The sequence below is a fragment of the Pelodiscus sinensis genome, chromosome 10 (genome assembly GCF_049634645.1).
Source record: "Pelodiscus sinensis isolate JC-2024 chromosome 10, ASM4963464v1, whole genome shotgun sequence".
In the NCBI taxonomy this organism is placed as follows: Eukaryota; Metazoa; Chordata; order Testudines; family Trionychidae; genus Pelodiscus; species Pelodiscus sinensis.
Window position 1 is genome coordinate 16856744 of NC_134720.1, and position 21894 is coordinate 16878637.

The window sequence follows — 21894 nt, forward strand, 5'->3', positions numbered from 1 at the left end:
GCCCTCCACTCTCCCATTAAGTCCACCACCAGCAGCTTCCCTTCCAGGAAGGTGAGTGCTGCTGTGTGGCTCTGCTGAGGAGGTGGGAGAGCTTCAAATTCTTTGTGCACACCCAGCCAGGCACGCGCCCTAGACAGAACTTAGGACAGCACCTCAGGGGAGAGGCACAAACAACACAGAATGATCCCATTGCAGCGAGCCCAGCCAGCTCCTCAAATCCAGCACAATTCAGGATCCCAGAGCTACCAGTACCTCAGGGCTCCTCCAGGCCCAGCAGAGCTGCTCTTCCCACCCTCTCGGCAGTGGAATGGAAGCCGATTGAGGACGGTTATTCAGGTAACTAGACTTCTGGTGTCCGGTCAGTACTACTGACTGGACAGTGAGGTCCTCTTTTCTACCAGACTTTTGGGGCAAAAACCAGACACTTGGCTGTCCTACAGGTAAGTAATCCCTCGTGACAGGGATCTTCCAACTTTTGATGGAGGAACTGGGCCAATATATTATACCGCTGTGCAAAACATGTGGAGTAGCTTGCTTCCTGCTAGGTAGACATTCTAAACTCAGAACCCTGGAGTTCACTACCTCTGCCCAGCCGACCGTGTGAGAATTAACCATTTTTACCAGTTGGGCTCCTGACTCAGGATGATTGGCCTGATCCCAGGAACCCTGTGCAAGCATTAGACACTCCACATACTAGAAAACATATGTGCAAAGCAGCCAGATCTTGCTTTATGCTGCACTTGTGACTGTGTATAACTAATTACACATTTTGTCCAAGTGCAAAGGAGAGTCTGGCAGCCTGCTCAATAGATAATTTACAACACAGCTGGGCTGGCACTGCATTATTCCCTCTGCCACTATTTCTTGCTGACCCTTAAAGAGTTGGCCTAATGTCAAATGCTGTAAAAGCAAAGAAATTCAGATTGGATGGACAACACAATGGCAAGCAGTAAACGGCTTTGTGTAGGAACCATGGCTACCCTTCTCTTCATAGAGCACCTCCCACAAAGGGGTCATGGTTGGGGGCCCATGGGTGCTACTGTAATGCGAATATTACATCATCGTGATTAAAAACGAGGAAGAAACTACCATAGTGAAGATAATGGCAAAGAGAAGATGTTACCATTCCTAGGGTATATGCCAAATTCTACACAATTCTCATTAAAAGTAGTGAGCTGAATGCACAAAGCACAGCAGCACAATAATGTAAGAATTTACCGGATGCTTCCAAACCCTTAGTAAAAACTTAGGGTTTGGATCTCTGTTGGCCTGTACTTTCTGGGTTCATTTTCACTTGCAAGCACTGAATTTAAAACATTGCTCCTGTTATTCAGGTTGGTATTTTGCACCCACTTTGCCCTTTGAAATACTAAGCAAGTTGCAAAGTAATGGAGAATCAAACCCTAATTCTTCACATTGGTTTCTATTCAGATATTGTTAGCAGATTTGAATCAAGATGACCTCAGAGTTGGAGAAGTTGTATTCATTTTTTGGGGAAGTTTTGCCAGTTTTCTGAACACTAATTACCAGCTCTCCTACTAACACATTCCTTCTGAGGAATTATTAACACACAGATTCCTCTCTGGTAGGAATCCACAGCTAAATTGTGCAGTTCTGGCTTGTGCTGAATTTACTTTGTTTCCAATAGATGGTTTGTACAATTGAGGATTGGACCCATACATTAAAGCACATCAGAAGACTTAAATGGTATTTGTTTCATTGCTAGCATTACAGCCATATGTATACTGAACTTTGGTATGGTGCAGTCCTCAGCCCAAGGACATAGAGCAAGATTCCCAAAAAGTTCACCTTGGAAGAAGTATTTTAGTATGATCCTCTGTGCACTGATCGCTTTCTCCTCCTTGTTTTAAATATATTCAATAAACAAATACACTGACTAGAGAGGAAAGTTACTTACAGCAGGTTGATGACATTCCACAGCAATGAGATCTGTGAAAACAAAATTAAGTGTCAGTGCTAATTTTGTCCAATACTGTGTTTGAAATTAAAACCTTCTTCAAATTATGAATTATAGCTGCATGAGTCAGTTCTCTCTACTATTAAAGTTAATCACTTGCATTATACACTCTTAAGATACCACTAGTTTTGCCTGCTTTCCATTTTTCCTGCAATATTTTATTTTGAAAAGTAAAGTCTGCCTTCAGTGTCAAATGTTTCTTTCTGAAGCTTTCTACAGTCTGAAACTTCTGGACTGCAGGCATATTGTACTGCTCCAGATGACCTGTTGGAATGCACTGAGCCTGAAACACTCCAACCAGTTTTAGTTGGACTCCATTTGCAAGGTCTGTTGTCATCTCTTCCTTTCACTTCCCTAATCCTGGTCCAAGTTCATTACACATCTCAAAAATAGTGTTTTCTGCCAATACAGCTCTGTGCTTTGCATCAGAATGGTTACCTTGTAATTTCATAAAGGGGAGAAAGTCACAGCAGATGGAAATAATCGCCACCCATTAAATCAATTAACATGAACACTTTTTATGGAGTTTCAAAATCTCTTACTCATGACCTGCTAAAGAATGGTAAGAAATAAGGTCAGCGAATGAATATATAATAAAATAATAATAATAATAATTAAACAGGGCAGCATGTCCTGTAGTGAAACCATAAGACAGATCTAGAACTCCTAGATTCTATTTCCAGTCTACCACCAACTTGCTCTGATGTTTTAAGTAACTTAACCTCTCTTACTACTCATTTCCTAACACTAAAATATTAAATATTACACAAGTGGGTTCAGTAAAACAGATTTTCAGGGGACAGCACATTACACAAAATATCCACCTATATTTCTCCACCAATATTAGTCTCGCTCTCTCTCACTCTCTCTCTTTCTGAGTTTATGATTGGAAGCCGAGAAAGGACACTATTTAGACTGGAAAGTTAATGTAAAACACTTCCACAGAACTGCTGCGAGGGAGATCAGTCACTTAGAATAATTCCTCTGTGTAAATCATTCCTCAATTTAAGGGTGACAAGAGTGTCAGATGCCTCAGTGGCACTACTTCCCTTGACCCCAGCCTGGTACCTAGTACACACTCTACTGCAAAATACTTATACATCCCCCAGTGAGCTGAGCACCCCTTTCCCAATGCCCCTTGTAGCTAAGGAAGTACAACTAACCCTGTTTACAGATAGCAAACTGAGTCACAGAGAAATAAGGTGACTTGAATAAGATTACACAGAAATCAGCAGCAGAGACAGGAATGGATTCCCAGACTTCTGAGTCCTAGTTCAATGCTTTAAACATATAATCATCCTCCATTCACAGGCTGTATTAACTTTTGACAGCCACCCTTTTCCCAGCAAAATGTCCCCTCACGGATGGGACCAGGGGCTGCCCTCAGTGAATGAAACCTTTAAAACATGACTCCATTGGAGTCGTATTGCCAGGGTGCTGTACACAGCGATGAGTTCCCCAGAGCTGGCAGGGAAGAACAATGCTCCAACATGATCTATGTAACTGCCTTTGAATGGAGGGACAGGGATGGATTTGCAGAGCTTGCTGCACGAATCCAGTCCCCCAGCAAAGAAACCCCTTTTGTAACTTTTCTATCCTCCTACAAGTTTGACCATACTTGGGGGAGACTTAATTCTAATCTAGTCCAACTGATCCCCTGAAACATGTTTCTCTTCACACACATGAATTTTAAGGCAGATTGGTGGGCAATTTCTAACTTCTCAGACTGCCACACTTAAGCTACCTGGACAGCATTGCTCCCACTGGAGTTAGTGAGAGCTGTGTTCATGTATCTAAAGGTAGAACTGGGCTAGCAACAAATTACAGGATAGTGGAGAAACTGGGGAAGCATGGAGCAAGGTCATGGAAAGTTGTTAGGCAGGAATCAAATGCTTCAGCTGATGTGATTAATAAGCTTGACAAACACAGAGAACACAGCTTGCCAATTCCTTTACAGTAATTATGGCTGAAGAGCAGGTGTCTGATTACTCACTGTCCTGATTGACAAACTCACGAGAAATAACATCAACTAATAAAAAACGGATGCGAGCAACTCAGTTTTGGTCTTGAATTCTATTAGTAAGTGCATATAGTGTAACTCGGAAGCTAGCACACTTGTTCTGTAAATCAGAGCAGGCCTGGGGAAGTTTATTTCACTTCTGTCGGGATTTCTACTGGACGATGACTAAGCTGGAGGTGTGCTCCAACTCTTGCTCATTACACTAAGCCTGAACATTTTACTCTTAGCCTTTCCTTACCTCCATTTAGTTGTAATTTCTTGATGCCTTATCCAGATGCTAAGATTATAAGCAGCAGGGAGCTGGGACCCTCTTTTTATTACGTGTGGATAGTGCCTAACACAATGGGGCCTTAGTTCCTGATTGGGCCCTTTAGGCACTATTGCAATACAAATAATGAAAAAGTGTCATCATTGTCACTTAGGTGAGGTACAATGTGCCCCTCAGAAGGTATTCCCAAGGGATATGGCTGCACATTACTTTGGGTTTTAGCAAGAAGAAACTAGCATGGATGGGAGGAAACAAAGGTTGATCATATGCTCCCAACAGGAAAGGCCACCTTCCCTTTACTGGAAGAAAATAAGTCAGCATGACCCTGGCAATGTCCACAGCACTAGAAACATTGTTCCACTGAAGAGAGGGGGCCCAGTTGTAGCCAATGCAGTCATCCTATTCACCCACAGCTCCCCTTCCCTGTCTTAGGGCACAGGGTTGATGAGAGGGGGACATAAGCTGAATATGAGCATTTTAATAGAAGCCCGTTGTGAAACATTGCAGTTCCTGAAAAATAACCTCACAGAAGTTCACATCCTTTATTGGCCAATGCCTTCCTCAGAGGAAGAGCCCATTATTGCAGTCAACATGTAATAATTACTTGCTTCCTCTGGAATGAAACAAATATGTCCTTGGCTCCCTCAGCACATTTTATGGGCAACAACCTTAGGATACACAACTAGAAGTCCTGTGGCACCTTATAGACTAACAGATTTATTGGAGCATTAGCTTTCGTAGGCAAAGACCAAGTTTGTCAGATGTATGCTCCAATAAATCTGTTAGTTTATAAGGTGCCACAGGACTTCTCGTTCTTGCAGATTTAGACTAACATGGCTACCCCTCTGATACTTGTCAACCTTAGGATGATTAGAGTCCTACTGTGTACGTTGCTCAGACTCAGACCTGAGTCTATATTGGTATGAGCAACTTTAAGTCCACACACACATGTGGGTGCAGGAATGAGGGATCATATTCTTTTTTGATTACTTTTAAATCTTGTTTCCATACATCTGGGCCAGAGATCTTTTCACCTGGCCATAGAGCAAGAATGGAACATCTCTGAAGCCACTACTCTAGCCTGAGGGCTGGATACACTGATCTCATCCCCAAGGAGCTATTGGTCAGCCTCAGCAATAGCTGCTTGAGAGCAGAGTTCTGCTGTTCCTGCACAAGCTCTCAAAATCCTTCCTCTCCTCTTCCTAAAGATGGAAGACAGGGCTTCCTGCACTCATAGAGGAGAGGGTTTGAAATGCAATGTCTATTTGCAGTATATTATTCAGGTGATAGATATCTCTGTGTGCTGGACAGAGTTTACAAGCATGGTGGCTGGTAAACAAAGTGGGAACTGAAGTTTTGTGGAAACCTGTTTGGGTCTCTAGTTTTAGTTACTTTCTTTAATAAATGCCATTTGTATAAGAAGGTCTCTGATTCAATAGATTAAGAGGGTTTAGCCCCAGAAATATCCCATTCTGCAACTGTGTAGCAAGTAGCATAAGAATGGACACACAGGGTCAGACCAAAGGTCCATCTAGCCCAATATCCTGTCTTCCAACACTGGCAAATGCCAGGTCCCCCAGTGGGAATGAATAGAACAGTTAATCAAGTTAGCTATCCCTTGTAGCTCATTCCCAGTTCTGGCCAATAGAGGCTAGGGACACCATCCTTGTCTATCCTGGCTTATAGCCATTGATGGACCTAACCTCCATGAACTTATCTAGTTGCTTTTTGAATTAGGTAAGTAGTTCTTCACAACATCCTCTGGCAAGGATTTCCACAGGTTGACTGTACATGGTGCGAAAAAACAAGCAAACCCCAAACTTCCTTTTGTTTGTTTTAAAACTGCTGAGTATTAATTTCATTTGTGACCCCCTACTATCAAAGATTGTATACGTATTCAGCATCAGCTACATTGTGTTGCAATCAGTGCTTTATAATTTGCTAATTTAACACATGAATAATAAAGTTCTCTCCCCTGTTGGCTTTGCTGTCGAACCACAAAACTTACTTCTTCCAAAAACACAGACTTTATTTTTGATTGGATTAATCAAATCCACACTATGCACTTGACATCAGCGAGAGCAGAAACAAGCAAACTAATTTATTTCACTGGCTTCCAATACATAACTCATTTTCACAACCAGAGGGATGACAAAAATCAGCGAGGAGCTGTATCCCTTGTTTTTACATTTACCTGCAGATTGTAGGGCTGCTCACATCTCAGCGCTGGGCTGAGAGGAGCGAAGCTCAACGCAAGTTTAAAGGACACATTTTTCAAATACCTAAGAAAGATAATGAATAAACAAGTTACCAAGGTAACCTGTTACAGGTTCTGAGACAGTTAGTTGATCTGACAAATTTTTCCACAACAGCAAAAAATGTCCCTGCATTTTGAAGTATTAGAGAAAGGGTGGAACAGAGAAAATAGTTGATTTTTAAAAATACAGAACAAAAAACAAGTATTTCGTGTTGATTTAAAAGTAAAGCCTGAAGAAATTTAGAAAGATCTTGTGTGTGCTAGGATTTCTCCCATGAGAAGCAGTTTCAATGGGGCTTGTGGAGGGAGGAGATACATACACATACACTCCCACCCCACACAAGGTTCACAGGCTGGGCTAGGACTTGGTCTGTGAATGTTTTGTGATCAATTCAGAGACAGCGCCAGGCACCAGACTCTTATTAGCTTTAGTAATTGGAGAGTTCTAATAATTCTCATTCCCCTGCCCAGTCGTCACTTTACAGAGCACCATAAGTGAACATGGCCCTCTACAGAACAAGGCAAGAAGAACTTACTGACTCAGATTCCATTCCTCCTACCCACTCTCAGGTTTTAGCAATGGGAGAGGCTGGGGAAGCTTTAGAAATCAGTTCCATTAGTACAAAGACTCCACCCCACATCCAGTTCTGCATCTGTCCCCCCCTTCCCTAGTTCTACCTAGCACCCACTTGACCCCACCCCTCTGCAAAGAAAGACATTTAAGTACCGAGAGAATTAAATTCACACTTGCATGAAATCATTGTTCCAATACTGCGTACAAGGTACTCATCTCTGCCCACTTCCAAACCTCTGCTTGCCAGAAGCTGGGACTAGACCACAGGGGATGGATCAGTAGGTAATTCCCCTGTTCTGTACAGCCCCTTTGAAGCCCTTGGCACCAGACACTGTCAGAAGGCAGGACACTGGGCTAGACAGTCTGACCAAGCATGTCCATTCTCATGTTATGTAAAGCTACACCAGCAGGAGTGAGTGTCAGAGAGAAAGGACTGCCTGAGCTCTGCCACCTAGATACCTAACTACAAACCCCTTAGCAACCAGTTTACCCGTCCACACAGTTCCCCAGAAACAGCAGCAACCCCACCTACCCTGCAGCATTCGCCCTCATGCTGCAGCAGGAGCATGTTCTTTCAAAGCAGTTCTCGCTGCAGTGCTCTGAGCCAGCAAGACCCTCGCTACCCCCACTCCAAATTGCTAGTCACACTCCAGCCTGCTGTATCGCACACCTCCCTCCTCTCCACTGGCTCCTCCCCTGCCCTAGCCAGCAGCTGCTAGCTAGAAGCCCGGGCCTAGAGAATAAATCCTAGTCTGGGACAGCTGCTGCAGATATCTGCAGGGAGAGAACAGGAAAGGGTTGTGTGACTTACCCAGGGGGAAGAGGCAGAGGAGCTACTTGAGACATAAAACATTGCAGCCAAACCAAGGACATTTTACAGTCAATTTATAAGCCTCAGGAAGGGGAGATTGGGGGGGAAGAGGGGAAGGGAGAGAGGTCAGAGAGGAAGCAGCATTTCTGCCCTTAAACAATCTCTTCCCTAGCTCCAAAACAGACTCCCTAACGGCAGGATATGGCCCAGCAGTGAGCCACAGACCACTTGCAGAGCAGCCTGGCCCAGTGTAATAGTTCCTCTTCCTTTCCAGCTCTCATGCCGTATTAAAGACGGCTACCCATTCATTTAACCTTTCCTAACTTTAAGTAGCGCTAGCTGACATTCTTTATCTGGATGCAAGGCAGTTTTAGCCATGTCAGTCCTAGGACAGTAGAGAGAGAAGTTGAATGAGGTAATAGCTTTTATTGGACCGACTTCTGTTAGAGAGACCAGCTTTCAATCCAGCTTTCTTATGATAAGAGGAAGCTGTATACTGAATTTGGTGGTCCTGGCTCTTAATGTTTTGGAGGAGTTTTTGATCAGACAAACTCTCTAAAATATATATAGTAGATTTAATTTAAATTAACAAAGCATCAACAATAAAAACATCACTGCAACAAGTTTGGCTATATGGTCCTTCTCTGTCACTAGAAATAGACGAACAAACTTTTGTTTCACTAATAGCATTAAATGTCATTAACATCAAGGACTCAAGACTAGTCCAAATTGTCGCTCCAGTAAGAGGCCTTTGGAAGAAATGAAGTTGCTTATAAACAAGGACCACCAAATTTGGCTCACCTTGCTATCAATACAACAAAGGTTAGTAAATAGGTTAGAACAAAATATATAACCATATCTCTGTAACCAGTTTAAAATGGCTAAACTTGCAATTCCCAAAGAAACTAAGGGCATCTACTAAACCAATGGACTGGACTGGTTACATCAGCTATATAGGTTTTGCTATGTGTCAACCACTGTGTGCTCCACTTACAATGAACTGATACATCCCTGTTTTCTCAGTCATTTGGTACAGTGCTGAGTTTAGTGTTAGCTAAAAGTCTACTAGCTGCTTTCATCTACAGCTGTATCACCTAATTTTATCATTTCTACCACAGTAGATACATGGCCAGAGCAAAAGTGAAATTGCTTTGTAGAGATTCAAAATGTATCTGTTTTTTAGAGTGTGTCTGTCTGTGTGCCTGCCGGCAAATCTGTTTGCTCAAGAATGGTAAGAACTAGGGCCACCAAATTTGATAGTCAGCTTCCTCTTCTCATAACTTAAAGCAAGGTCAGGGTTTGGCTGTGCAGAACAACCAAAAGCCCTAGGAAAAGGACTGTTTTCCATAACATGCAAAGGGAGAGGCTGCTGTTTGGAGGGATGTGATATGAGAGTGGCCACTGGAAGCAGCGAGCCTGCAGGGGAGAGCTCTCCTGCAGTGTCCACTGGGGGGCAGCTATACATAAGAACAACTATACTGGGTCAGACCAAAGGTTCATCTAGCCCAGTATCCTGTCTTCTGACAGTGGCCAATGCCAGATGCTGCGGAGGGAACGAACAGAACAGGTCATTTCCCCTGTCATCCATTTCCAGCCTCTGACACAGACTAGGAACACCATTCCTACCTGTCCTAGCTAATAAGTATCCCCCCATACAACCAAGGGATTGGCCAAAAGGGTTGGGGCTCTGCTATCCTGCTTGCTAGCACACCAAGTGAGTAGCCCCCCACCTCAAACCTTTCTCCCTCTCTTGCCCTTGGCTGTAGCACCAAAAGGGTGCGGGGTGGGAAGCCCGTTGCAGCCATGAGGGGGCATAGATGGGGGAGAGAAAAGGTCCCTGGCGGCTGGGGGGGGGGGGGGGGGGGAAGGGAAGAGGGGGAAGAAAAGGCCCCTGGCAGCCGGAGGGGGAGGGGGAGAAAAGGCCTAGGCCAGATGGGACCTACCCACCCTGAGCCCCTCCTCACCCAACCATCACTCTTGCACCTCCACACATCCTCAAGGCCCTGCCCTGACTCCTATATCCTCCACACTACCAGTCCCTTGCCCTGAAGGACCTGGGCAATGCAGGATAAGTCTGCTAGTATAAATACATTTGTGCATTAGGTCCACCAAGTTCTTAAATACACTGGACAGAAGCTGCAGATCAATGGTCCTCCAACTATTTTATTATGCTGACCACTTTGTATGAGGAGAGTCTCCTGTGGACCATCTCCCTTCCTAGCCTCACACCCCATCCTTCCAAAATACTTCCGCCTGTGCTTTCCAAAGTAATGCTAGCTCTAGAAACATGAATCAGAAGTTCAAACTACATGACAGTGCTGCTCATCCCAGCAAACACACAAGCCACATTGCTCCCAATCCTAAATCCATAACTTTCTTTACTCGGTGTAATCCATTTCCCAAGCAGCCAGCTGTCATCCCAGTCCTTCAGATCTTGCTGGGTGCACCGCATAAGAGGTTCCTTACTTGCATCACCTCCAACTTGTTTTGGATCACTGCAGAAACGTGGAATGACATTCCTGCTCCATCCCCAACCATCAAGCACCTGAAAAATGAAAACAAACGCTACCCCAGCAGATATTGAAAACCACTGTTTGTGCCATTCTAATATCACAGTGCTTGTGAGTTACCTTGCTCTGCTCTTCTGTAGATTTAGGGGCAAGAAGTCAATCACTGATAACACTGAGTACTATGTAACACTGCGATCAATGCAAAGCAATTTGTCACTTATTTAAATAATGGTTTTCACACTAACTACTTATGCTTCTCTCTGGGGAAAATACATACTACAGTAATAAATATCAACAGTAAAAGTTCTCAGAGTTCTTAGAAGTTCACTATTTCAATCTGAGTTCCTTGTATATAGCCTCATGTATCCAAAGCTGCAACTTATCTTCATGTGAAAAAAACACAAAGCATCACAAACCTAACATTTAGTGAGACAAATATGACAGTATTTAAACATACAATATACCACAGACCTGTTGCCACTTTTCAAACTGAGTAAATATTTGTAACATTTTACTGTCCTATGACAAACCAACTCTTTATATATACATAGATGTTACAAATGCTCCACAGGGCATTCCATTCTAATTGTAATAATTATGCTACAAATCCATATCCCAGTGTCCAACAATGAATTACTTTACATATACATGGTTTCTCAAAATCTTTTCTCCTTATGATGTATTAATTCATAATATACTAAGCATGTTGATTATTCTGATCAACTGCTTGCCCAGGATCATTGTAAAAGCTGTTAACCAAAATTAAGAGCTCAATAATACATGCCTATTGCAGAGTGACAAAGAGCACACCACACACCAGTGAGCCACACTTTACAGTGAGTGCTTCCAGGCCTCTCTCAAGGTTTTGATGCTAATCTTTAAACTGGCAATGAACTGAAGCCTAGCAGGCAGTGGCCACCTCTCCTGTAACCTGATTCATCAGAAATGTCATAGTAGCTGGAGCCCATGATGAAATGATCAGGGACTAGTCACTTAGGGTATGTCTACACTACCACCCTAGTTCGAACTAGGGTGGTTAATGTAGTCATACGAACTTGCAAATGAAGTCCGGGATTTGAATTTCCCGGGCTTCATTTGCATGTTGCCGGGCGCCGCCATTTTTAAATGTCCGCTAGCGCGGACTCCGTGCCCACGGCTACATGCGGCACAAAGTAGATAATAGGAAGCCTATTCCGAACTATCTGTACGCCTCGTTCCACTATCTAGTTCGTGCCGTGTGTAGCCGCAGGCACGGAGTCCGCGCTAGCGGACATTTAAAAATGGCGGCGCCCGGCAACATGCAAATGAAGCCCGGGAAATTCAAATCCCGGGCTTCATTTGCAAGTTCGAATGACTACATTAACCACCCCAGTTCGAACTAGGGTGGTAGTGTAGACATACCCTTAAGGTGGAAGGTCCTTACGTGCCATGCACAAAAATTGGAGTTCAGAATGAGACTCTGAGCAAGTCTTCCTCAGTAAAGGCTGTAAAATTACTCAAGTTTCTCCTGTAGAGGCAATGAAGAAATATTCAATTAAAGGAAACAACATTAACAATGCCATAGTACAACATCCACCTCCCCCAAACTGCTATTTTATATACGGCTTCTAGAAAATGATAGCAATAGCTGATTCAATCCATAGATAAAAGGCATTTCAATGCATTTAGCTTATCCCTGTTATTCTGCAAGTCCACAACACTCGTGCCGTGTAGTTGCAGATTTCCTGATCAAAATATCTGAGCATAAGTTAGAAGTGAGTGAGAAAGAGATTTGAGAGAGATTTCTGGGCTGTCTGAACAGGTTTCACAGCACTTAATTCACTTTTACAAAGGAAAAGGAAAGTTCAAGATTGCTGTAATGACTTGTTTAACTGGAAAGAGTCTAGGGAAAAAACTATTACCATTTAACTTATGCACGTACCCATCCAAGCCACTGAATATGCTTTATAAATATTAAGCTTAACCTCACATACTCTTGTAAGCCTGGGAGATTTAAACAGATGGATTATACAAGGCACACAGCAAATGGGAAGCTGATCATAAACCAAAGCCTCCTAACTTCCAACCTGGTATTGTAACCACTGAGCTAGAGGTCTCATGTGTACAGCATGCCCCACTAAGGGACACAAAGGAATATTGAGGTGAGTGCAGTTGGGGCCCAGACCAGTCCACACAGGGGACCGGGAGGGAGTGCCACCTAGATCCACTCCTGGTCTTGACTCTGATTCTGGCCCCACCCTAAGCTGCAACACCAGCCTTATCTGTGTGCCCCCCTGTGCTTGGGAATAGGATGTGGATAGAGGAAAAGGGGGGAGGATCAGGTAAAAACATTGGTGACCACTGCACTAACCCATTCTGCTGATATTATGGTATAAAATTTGCATTTACAAAGATGCTCACAAAGAAAAACACCACAGAGTGGAGATGTGGCAAGGGAAGGGAGTTAGTTGAGGTTGAGAAGGGGAAGCAATAAGTAAAGTGTATGGTGGTTGCTGGAGTTGCAGTCATGAAGCCATAACCATACATTAACAGTTTATATATGAATGGGAACAAAAGATGCTCAGCAAACCTTGAAGTCTGGCCATGTTTGTTTAGAGACCTAAATATGGATTTGGAAGTTTTATTTTAGGCACCGTTAATTTGAAATTCTGCCCTGAGTTTTTACAAGGAAAGTATGTGTGTTGGGGGGGGGGGGGGGGGGGGGGGGGGGGGGGAGGAGTGTTATGTTTTCATTTAATTTTTCACTTCACTGCCTTAGATCAGTACAGAAAAATAATGTTTAAAAAAGAATTACACATAGCAGTACTTAAAAATACCTGGTAAGTTTCATAGTCTCCATCAATACAGACTGCTTTGTAAACCTTATATGAACCATTTAAATAAATTTCAACAGGAAGCTCACCGGATAACTCATCAAGAAAGGAAAATCAGAAGTGAAAACAGGTAAGGACATTTGCAGTTTGCACAAGACATTTCAAATTCACATATATACATTCTAAAAATACAGTACCAAACTCACCTTTAAAGGGAACTGTTCTTTTGTTCTCCACGTCTGACTTCAGTTTGAATATGCTTATCTTCATATATTAAGGCATCGTCTGCCTCTTTACCTCATATTTAATGCTTAAGGGTGAGATTTTTTTCAAAGGATCACACAAGCAAATTTGAAAATCATTAATGTCTTTAAAATTCTACTGGTTGCAGTGCTGTTGCACCCATGTTGGTCCCAGGATGCTGGAGAGACAGATGGGTGAAGTTGTTTATTGAACCAACTTAGTCGGTGACAGACAAGCTTTTGAGCTACACAGAACTGCCCAGATTTCAAGAGCTCTGTGTAGTTTGAAGGTTTGTGTCTGCCACCAACATAGCTTGGTCCAAATAAGAGATATTATCCCACTGTGCCCCCGTTTCTTTAAAATTCTAGTAATTTTAAACTGGAAAAGAAATTCCTTGTTTCGTACAGAGGTTTAAATTACCAGCTACTCTTTCGCACATGATGCTTATGTAGTTTACAAAAACATTAGCTACACAACTACACAAAATTGTTTACACATGACATTAGATGTGTGACAGCCAAGAGCTAGAACATATAATGTTAACTTGTCCTCACTGAAGTAACGAGGAAATTCCCATGGACTTCCAATAGAATCCAAATTTTACTCCTCCATTTCCCCCTTCTTCTAAACCCCACCCCCCCAGAATATGTAGTGTAAAATTTGAAGACCTAGAGCTTTTGATATTTTACCACAACATGAATGCCTTTTTAAAAAAAATAAAGACTTTCTGGTATCTGAAAAGAAACCCCATCATGGACATTTGTACAAGGTAAGTTCTACAAAACACGGGACAAAGCACATATTTTGGGAAAATTTTAAATAGGTTAGGACACAACATTCCAAAGAGGAACTCTGAAATAAATCTGAAATCACCTGATTTAGTATGTTACTGTATTTAGAAAATAATATGGAAAGTTTTTACCTATCCATAGCATTACTGAAAATAAACACTTTTGTTACTTCAGGTAAATTAGTCATATACATACATGCATTTAATAACTGACACCACAAAAGCCTTCCAAGCCTGACTGCTTGCCATGTATCATTGTTGAAATAGAAGTTAGCCAGACACGAAGAAAATGTCAAAGCCTGAGAGTTTTCTTTCACTCTGATCGTTTAGAACTAGTCTAATGAAAATTGTTGCAAAAATTACAAAATATTCAATATGTTGGAGATAGAAATATATCTTCTTAGCTGCCAAATGCAACAAAAGTAAAACCAATCTTCATACATATGCAGAAAAAAAAACACATTGCCCCAAATGCCATGGAAATAGCTATGTGGCATCTTTATCTATACTGAAATTATGTTGCTATACTTTACCATATATTTGAACAGACACCTTTGTCAGGTTGTTAACCAATGTTTCATGACAATCAACCAGGTTTACTCTAAATTGGTGTCTACATTATTAGCGGGCTGTCCCAATTACATTTTTTAAATCTCTCATGAAAAAGCACATTTAAGGAAAACTGAGAATAAAACTAGGAATTTCATGAAAAGTGGAGAAAAACATAGTAATGCAGAAAAGCTGTGCAGAGTACATAATTTGTAAAGTCAAAACTATATCTTCAAGAGAATCTTTAGTACAGTACACATCCAAAAGAAAATGATGCCAATCAATCATAATTTTGAAATCTACAGTTTGAAACATAGTGATAAAATGTGAAATAAGTTTTGCTGTAAGAACTAAAGATTTCATTAAGATTAAAGTAAGAATATTTATTGCATTTTCAGATTGCATTTTAAAACAATAGTGCACAATGGCTTCACTTTAATCTCCTGAAATATGTACGCCACGTGGGAAATCTTCTGCTTGGTCATGACATTAACAAACAAGGTGTAGCCTTGGTGTGTTTCTTCAAGGGGCCGTATTCGGTTCACCATATTGTACTGTCTGTGGTCTAAAACAACTGAATTAGTGGCTTATGTACACTAAATCCATTTATTTTAAATTTATTGTGTCTACATTAAGTGAAATAAAAACATCGCCCTGTACAATCCACTATCAGCAGTGAGTACAACAGCAAAAAATATTATACAGTTTTATACACACTAAAACCTTTTCCTTTTTCCTATAAAGAAACCAGAACAAACCTAATATAGAACTTAATTTGGAAGAACTCAAATTACAGAAGGGAAAGCCAAAATTATTATGGTCTTTACTGACCCCCCCAAAGAGGTTCCTGATCATATTGCCAGAACAATAATGAGTGCAACTGGAAGAGTGAAGCATGCTAAAATTGTATTGTTGGGTCTTTATAAATTTACCAAATATTTAAATTAAACATGGCTCGTTAAAGAAATGTCTGAAGCAGAGCAATATAACTGGGAAATCTGTATTACCAGTTGTGTTGTTTTTAAACCCAACTTATACAATGCGCAAAGTGCTAAGCAACACTACAGAAACACATTTACATCAACACTGAAGATTTGGGGGAAATGAAATTCCAACAATTTTATTTTTAATGAGCTGTATTTTCTAAATTTGTTTTTATTTTTTTCTGTTTTCATACAGTTTTGAAAACAAACGCAGCACGTTCACATTTTCCCGAGGAATTATAAGAATGATCTCTACAGGGATAACGTTGAAAAGCCTGACGCTCAATCAACTGATGTTGAAAACTCTCAAAAAGAGTAAAGGCTTGATCTGCATTGTCTAGAACATGTATTGTAATTTAATAGAAGAGATGGTCGTCTTTAATATTAATGATTTAAAAGAACTTCCCAGTTCATGCGAAGAGTATAGTCCAAGAATAAATCAAATTTGCTGAACGCATTTTATGCTACGTAAGTGTATACTTTGCGATCCTCAGGTGTTCGTGCCAAATATTCTCTCTCAATAAGTCCTTCAATACGTTTTTTAATAACAACTGGACTTGGTAAGAATCGGGCTTTCAGCTGCTGAGTTACCTATAACATAAAAACAAGAATGAATGCTATATTGCAGATGCTAATGTTTTCAGCTGCACCACACAAATGTATACTAAAATAATCAAAAACATTCATTAAAACAGGTTTGCTAAACCCTTGAAAGTTTACAAGGTCATCTGCAAATTTCAGATACTAACTGATAAAAATTTAGTTCATAATAGAAATTAGATTGATACATATCAAAATAAATTTGATTGTTCTGTATCATTGGTCCATCACCTCCAATATTCTACCTCCATTATTTTCAATAGCTGATATTTTAGAGAAAGACAAAAACCTATTAATACACAAGGGCAGGCAATTAAACAGTTACACATATGGCATGAACATCCTTCCTCACACCAACAGCCAATCAATTTATGGCCACAATAATAACAAGCATGAACTCTGTGCTAAAGTTTCCTCCTCATCAGCTCTCTAACTTCTTGGTGCAACTCTGTTCATCACAAAGCCTCTCTACCTACACACATCACAGCAGTTAGAAGCTGCTGGAAGATACTAAATTTGAAGGCTGCAGAGACAGCAAGTAACTACAGTAGACTTCCAATAATCTGGCACCTTTGTGGTGCTGGATTATCGGATGTGCCACTGTGTCAGGAGGTACTGCATACTCCCAACCCAATCTCTCAGCTCTCCTCCCCCCCCCCCGAATCAGCTGGCTGGGACGTCATGAATAACCCAATCCCCCTCCCTTTCCCCTTCTCTGGAGCCAAACACTTCTGCTCCCTGCTGTAACCCACGTGAGAGCGGCTGACCTGAGCAGTTCCGGGTTCCGTACCGGTTCCGTCAGGAGCACTTGCCATTTTGATACCGGACTATCAGGAGTGCCGGAGAATTGGGTGCCAGACTATTGGAGTTTTACTGTGTCATGACAAGACTCTCCCTACCAAAGGTTTGCTCTTTGAAACTCACTCTTTTTGGCAGCCCATCAGACCTTGTTTAGCAATTTACAAGTTAAATACTGGATATCAATTTTTTAGTCAACTTATAGTACAGTGTTTTATAACAAAAGACAGTAATCAACTGGTTGACAAAATAGGAATCAACAATTAAATTAAACTATGGTTCTAGAGGTATGAGCTAAAATATAAAATCTCTCTAGAATCAGTTTAAAAATATAACAGGGGATAACGGCTTGTAATTATGTTATATTAACAGAAGAGTAAGAATTGACAAAAATCTAAGATGTGCCCTCTTCTTATCCTCTTAACCATGTCAACACTATATGTGATATTACCTCTGCTACTAGCACGTTGTGCTGCATCTTCTTTCTAGATTTCATTATCCGCACTATAGCAGCTTCTATCTCATGTTTTCTGTCGTCATCTACTTTCTGCCTTGTTTCTTTTCTTTCTGGGTCTGATTCCCCTTGTTTGGCAGCAACTAAAAGAGAAGATGAAATATTTTAAGCAAATTCAAAATAATTACTTTCTATTAGATTAACATGCACAAAATTTAGCTTAACCCACAGTGGAATTAATTTTCCTAGTTTGTGACATTTTCAAGTGTGTTGTTTAATTAAACGTGGCCACATGAAGAAACACAGCAATCAATGCATGTGTAGGAATGTGTTACTATTTTGTCAGTTGCTATTTACTGTTTAAAATTTAATGTAGTAAACTTCTCTGCTTTTCAAACTGTGCTAAAGTTTGTTTGCAAAACTTTTTTGGCTACTGTCAAATTGAAGATTCTTTTCTTTAAAACTACAGATGTTGCTAAAACCTTTGGAGCTATGGGTTACATATGGGTTTTTTTTTTATTAAGCTGCACATAATTTGAGTTAGTATCAAAGAAAAAAGTCAGTGACTGTAGTTGGCTTGTATTTAATTTGGAGACTGTTTTAATTAAGGTGATGTTTCAATTACTGTGGGGAATGTAGTATAGTCAAGGAAGGTATAGAATTGTATTTACAAGTTTACTTTCCAAAAGAAAAATACTAATCAACATAGTCACTTTTCTTCTTTCTTTCCTTCCTTTGATTTTGTGTATTTTCTACCATCACCAATTTCTTATTTCTATCCCTACTTTCAGAACCACGCAGCTGGTGAGCGGGGATCACCGCTGCTTGGTGAGCCCTGTTAATAGTGACTACAATACAGCCTTACCAAAATTTGCATCCAATCTCAAAGCAGTCACCATAGCACAAGGGTCTGCAACCTATGGCTTTAGAGCCAAATATGGCTCAGTATGGAACCAAATATGACTCTTTTGTCATTCCCAAAATACACACAACTTTTTAAATTAAAATGAAAAATACAAAATTTTAAAAACGTGTATTACTCAAGTCAAGATGATTTTTTTTTGGTCCATTTCACCTTTAACTGTTCATTTTAACAACCATCCATCCTCTCCACTCATTGGGGGCCATGCATATTCTCTTTATTTGATTGGTCAAGAAATCTTTCCATCATCATACATGATGGCAAACTCTGTAACCCGCAAGCAGTAAAATGGCAAGAGAAAGAGAGATTATGAGTACCAAAGTTTTCAAAATGAGTGGATAGACTTGTATACATTTTTTGGATAGCTCTGGATCTCCACACTGTCTCATTTGTAGAATGAGACTGTTCTCAAACAAAAAAACCCTGAATTTCATGACAAAACTTGCATAATTTCCTACAAAATACCCTGAGGGTGATGCACAAAAAAAGCCTGAGAGTTCCTGCAGTGAAAAATAAACATTGGGCAAAACAGTCTGTTGGCGTGGTCAAAAAAAGGTGGGATTTTAAACTCTGCAAGTTTTGCAGGCTCAGACAGCATTATTCAAGAGGGGAAGTCTTTCACTGACAGAATTATATGAAGAGATGCATGCTAAAAACGGGTCATGAATTATTTAACGAGTTTCACAATAAAGAACAAAATCTTACAGAAAATTCAAGACATGGCATTATCAGCAAAAACAGTTGGCGACAGAGCTGTGAAAAGGGCCCATCAAATCAACAAGGAACAAATGCAAAATTTGAGTACAGCTACTTATTTTTAGTTTGTTTTAGACAAGACATCCAGCACACGTGACGTTAATCAGTTGAGTATTCTGGGACAATATATTTGTGGAAATGCTGTGCATGAAGAAATGACTGAGCTATTATCATGAAAAATAAAACAAGGGATAAAGATCCTTAAAACTGGGATGAACTTTGTAACTTAAATAAGAAAAAAATACCATTGGATAATCTTGTGTCTATGTGTACGAACAGCGCAGCTAGCATGGTCAGCCAACACAGGGGATTCCTTATTTGTCAGAACAGTTGAATCGCCCACTTTTGAACTTTCACTGTGTGTCAGGAGGCACTTTGTGCACAATCTTGTGAAACTGAACTCGGAAATGTAATGGGACTGGTTGTTCACATTGTCAATTGGATTCATGCCCAAGCCCTTAACCACCGTCAATTTCAGTCACTGCTCGAGGAAGTAGATTCTAAAAACCTCAATCTACTAATGCATGATGTTCACTGGCTATCTTGTGGCAAAGTTTTCTCTTGTTTTGCCTCAGCATTAATGAGATTAAATCATTTTTGAATATGAAGGGTGTCAAACACACAGCGCTTTCAGATTGACCGGCTGCTCAAAGTTTTATTATCTCGTCAACATTACCAGTCATTTGAATGAGTTGAACTTTAAGCTACAAGGGCAAGGAAATACATTCCTGACTCTGCAGCAGGCAGTGTATGGATTGGAGTCAAAATTGATTTTCTTAATCTAAGATACTGAGATGGGCAGACTGACACATTTTGAAAGATTACGAACATTTTGTGATTCGTATCAGAGAGAGGTTTAAGTTTATGATTTGTCCACATAAATCGTCTGTTGAAGAACTGGACTTGACAGTCGTTCCAGACATCTCAGTCAGTGATTTGGAAATGGAAATAGATTTCCAGGAGTCGGATATCTGGGTGGAAAAATTCATCAAGCTGAATTCTGATTTAGAATGCCTTGCTTGACAATGTGCAGAATTGGCAAAACTGCACAAATGGGCTGACATGGAGAAATTGGAGCATGATGATAATCTGATTCTGCAAACTTGGAAAGAACTTCCTGTTTCATACAACACCTGCTGCATATGCCACCAACAGAATATCAGCCTGACCTTATTTTTAATGTTTGGTTCCACCTAGGTGTGAGAGCAGGCCTTCTTTCATTTGAATCACATCAAAGGTAATTTGCACTCAAGACTGACAGAAGACAGCCTGAATATGTGCATGAAGCTGGATTTGACCAGTTATAATGTAAACTTCAAAGAAATGTGTGAAAAGAGGTAGCAGCAGAAGTTCCATTAAATAAAGTATGTTTCATTTATGCTACAATCAATCATTATGTCAATTATTAGTAATATTAAGTTGTATACTTTCAGTCATGTAAATGGACATTCTTACATGGCTCTTTTGTTGACCACATGTTTGAATTTTGATGTAGTTTGACTCTTTGGTTTGAAAAGACTGGCAACCCCTGCCATAGCATAATGATGAGTGAAGATATGTACTGAGGGCAGAGTGGCAACTCCACAAACATCCAGCATGGATATAGACACAGCTCACCCCCATGCTTTATGAAATAGTCTTATAGAGACACGAATATACATAACTCAAAGATGCTTTGGGCAAATTATCTCATGTAACCTATCAATCTTCATGTCATAATCCTCTGCATCTGTTTATCTTATTTTGGTGCATGTATGGTTCTTGCGTGTAAAGTTAGATATATGGAATATGAAATGATTTATTATTTTAAACGTGCCATCAGAAAAACCATCAAAGGTGATTTCACTGCTGGGAGGGCTCAATGTCCAGGCAATTATATGCAAATAGCCCTTTGTCCTTAAGTCTTAGCAGTGGTTGGTAGGGACTGGTGATGTGACTTCCCTTGCAAGAAAGGAATCTTTAAAAAACAATAGGAAAGTAAGAGTGTTTTGTCTTTGGCTGGTGCACCCGAGGGAAGGAACCAAAGACCCCGAGTAAAGAACACTTGAGTTGGAAGGCTTAGCTGGAAAAGAAACAGTTTTAGGATGAGTCTCTAATAAGTTTGTGTACTGAGGTTTCAGTGTTAGAGTTAGCTAAGCGTTTTCTGTTATTTTGAGTTTGTAATCTGCTCACCTTGTTCTCCCTTAACCACTTAAACGCTACTACTTGTACTTAATACAATAAAATAACTTCTATTTTCTATCAAGCCCAATGTAAATTACTACCTGGGGGAGCAATCGGTTTGTACATTCCTCCTTTCACTCTTGAAGGGGGCTTACCTATAGAATTCATTTGGAGTTCTGATCCTATTTGGGGAGTGGTATCCCAGAAAGCTAGGCCCAAAACTGCATTTTCCTTGGCCCCAAAGAGATTCAGTATCGGTTCTGCTTCTCGGGGGAGGGGAGAGATGGAGGGAGGAGAGTGAATTCAGTTTGGTGCCTTGGCTGGGGGAGACCAGGGAGCTGGCCCGGCAGAACTGAGCGGTGAAGCCCCAGAGAGCAGGAAGACGAGGCACCCCCAAGGGGTTTT

The 21894-nt window shown here is 40.7% G+C and overlaps 2 protein-coding genes across 7 annotated transcripts in view; both read right to left on the reverse strand.

Moving 5' to 3' along the window:
• The window catches only part of FAM124B (family with sequence similarity 124 member B), a 33712-nt gene extending 22220 nt beyond the window's left edge, over window positions 1-11492 (reverse strand). For 5 of the 6 annotated variants that reach the window (XM_006131396.4, XM_014577687.3, XM_006131395.4 and 2 more), the window contains exons 1-2: window positions 7630-11492; window positions 1919-1950 (exon numbers count right to left, since the gene is read on the reverse strand). The gene's annotated coding sequence lies outside the window, so the exon portion shown is untranslated. Of the gene's footprint in view, window positions 1-1918; window positions 1951-6460; window positions 6549-7629 lie in introns of all 6 variants that reach the window. The other variant, XM_014577685.3, reaches the window with a different exon arrangement.
• A 3922-nt stretch (window positions 11493-15414) lies between these two features.
• Window positions 15415-21894, reverse strand: part of CUL3 (cullin 3) — a 105556-nt gene continuing 99076 nt past the window's right edge. The window contains exons 15-16 of the mRNA XM_075937566.1: window positions 17646-17791; window positions 15415-16387 (exon numbers count right to left, since the gene is read on the reverse strand). Coding sequence (XP_075793681.1) covers window positions 16256-16387; window positions 17646-17791 — 278 coding nt within the window. The 3' untranslated portion in view covers window positions 15415-16255. The remainder of the gene's footprint in view (window positions 16388-17645; window positions 17792-21894) is intronic.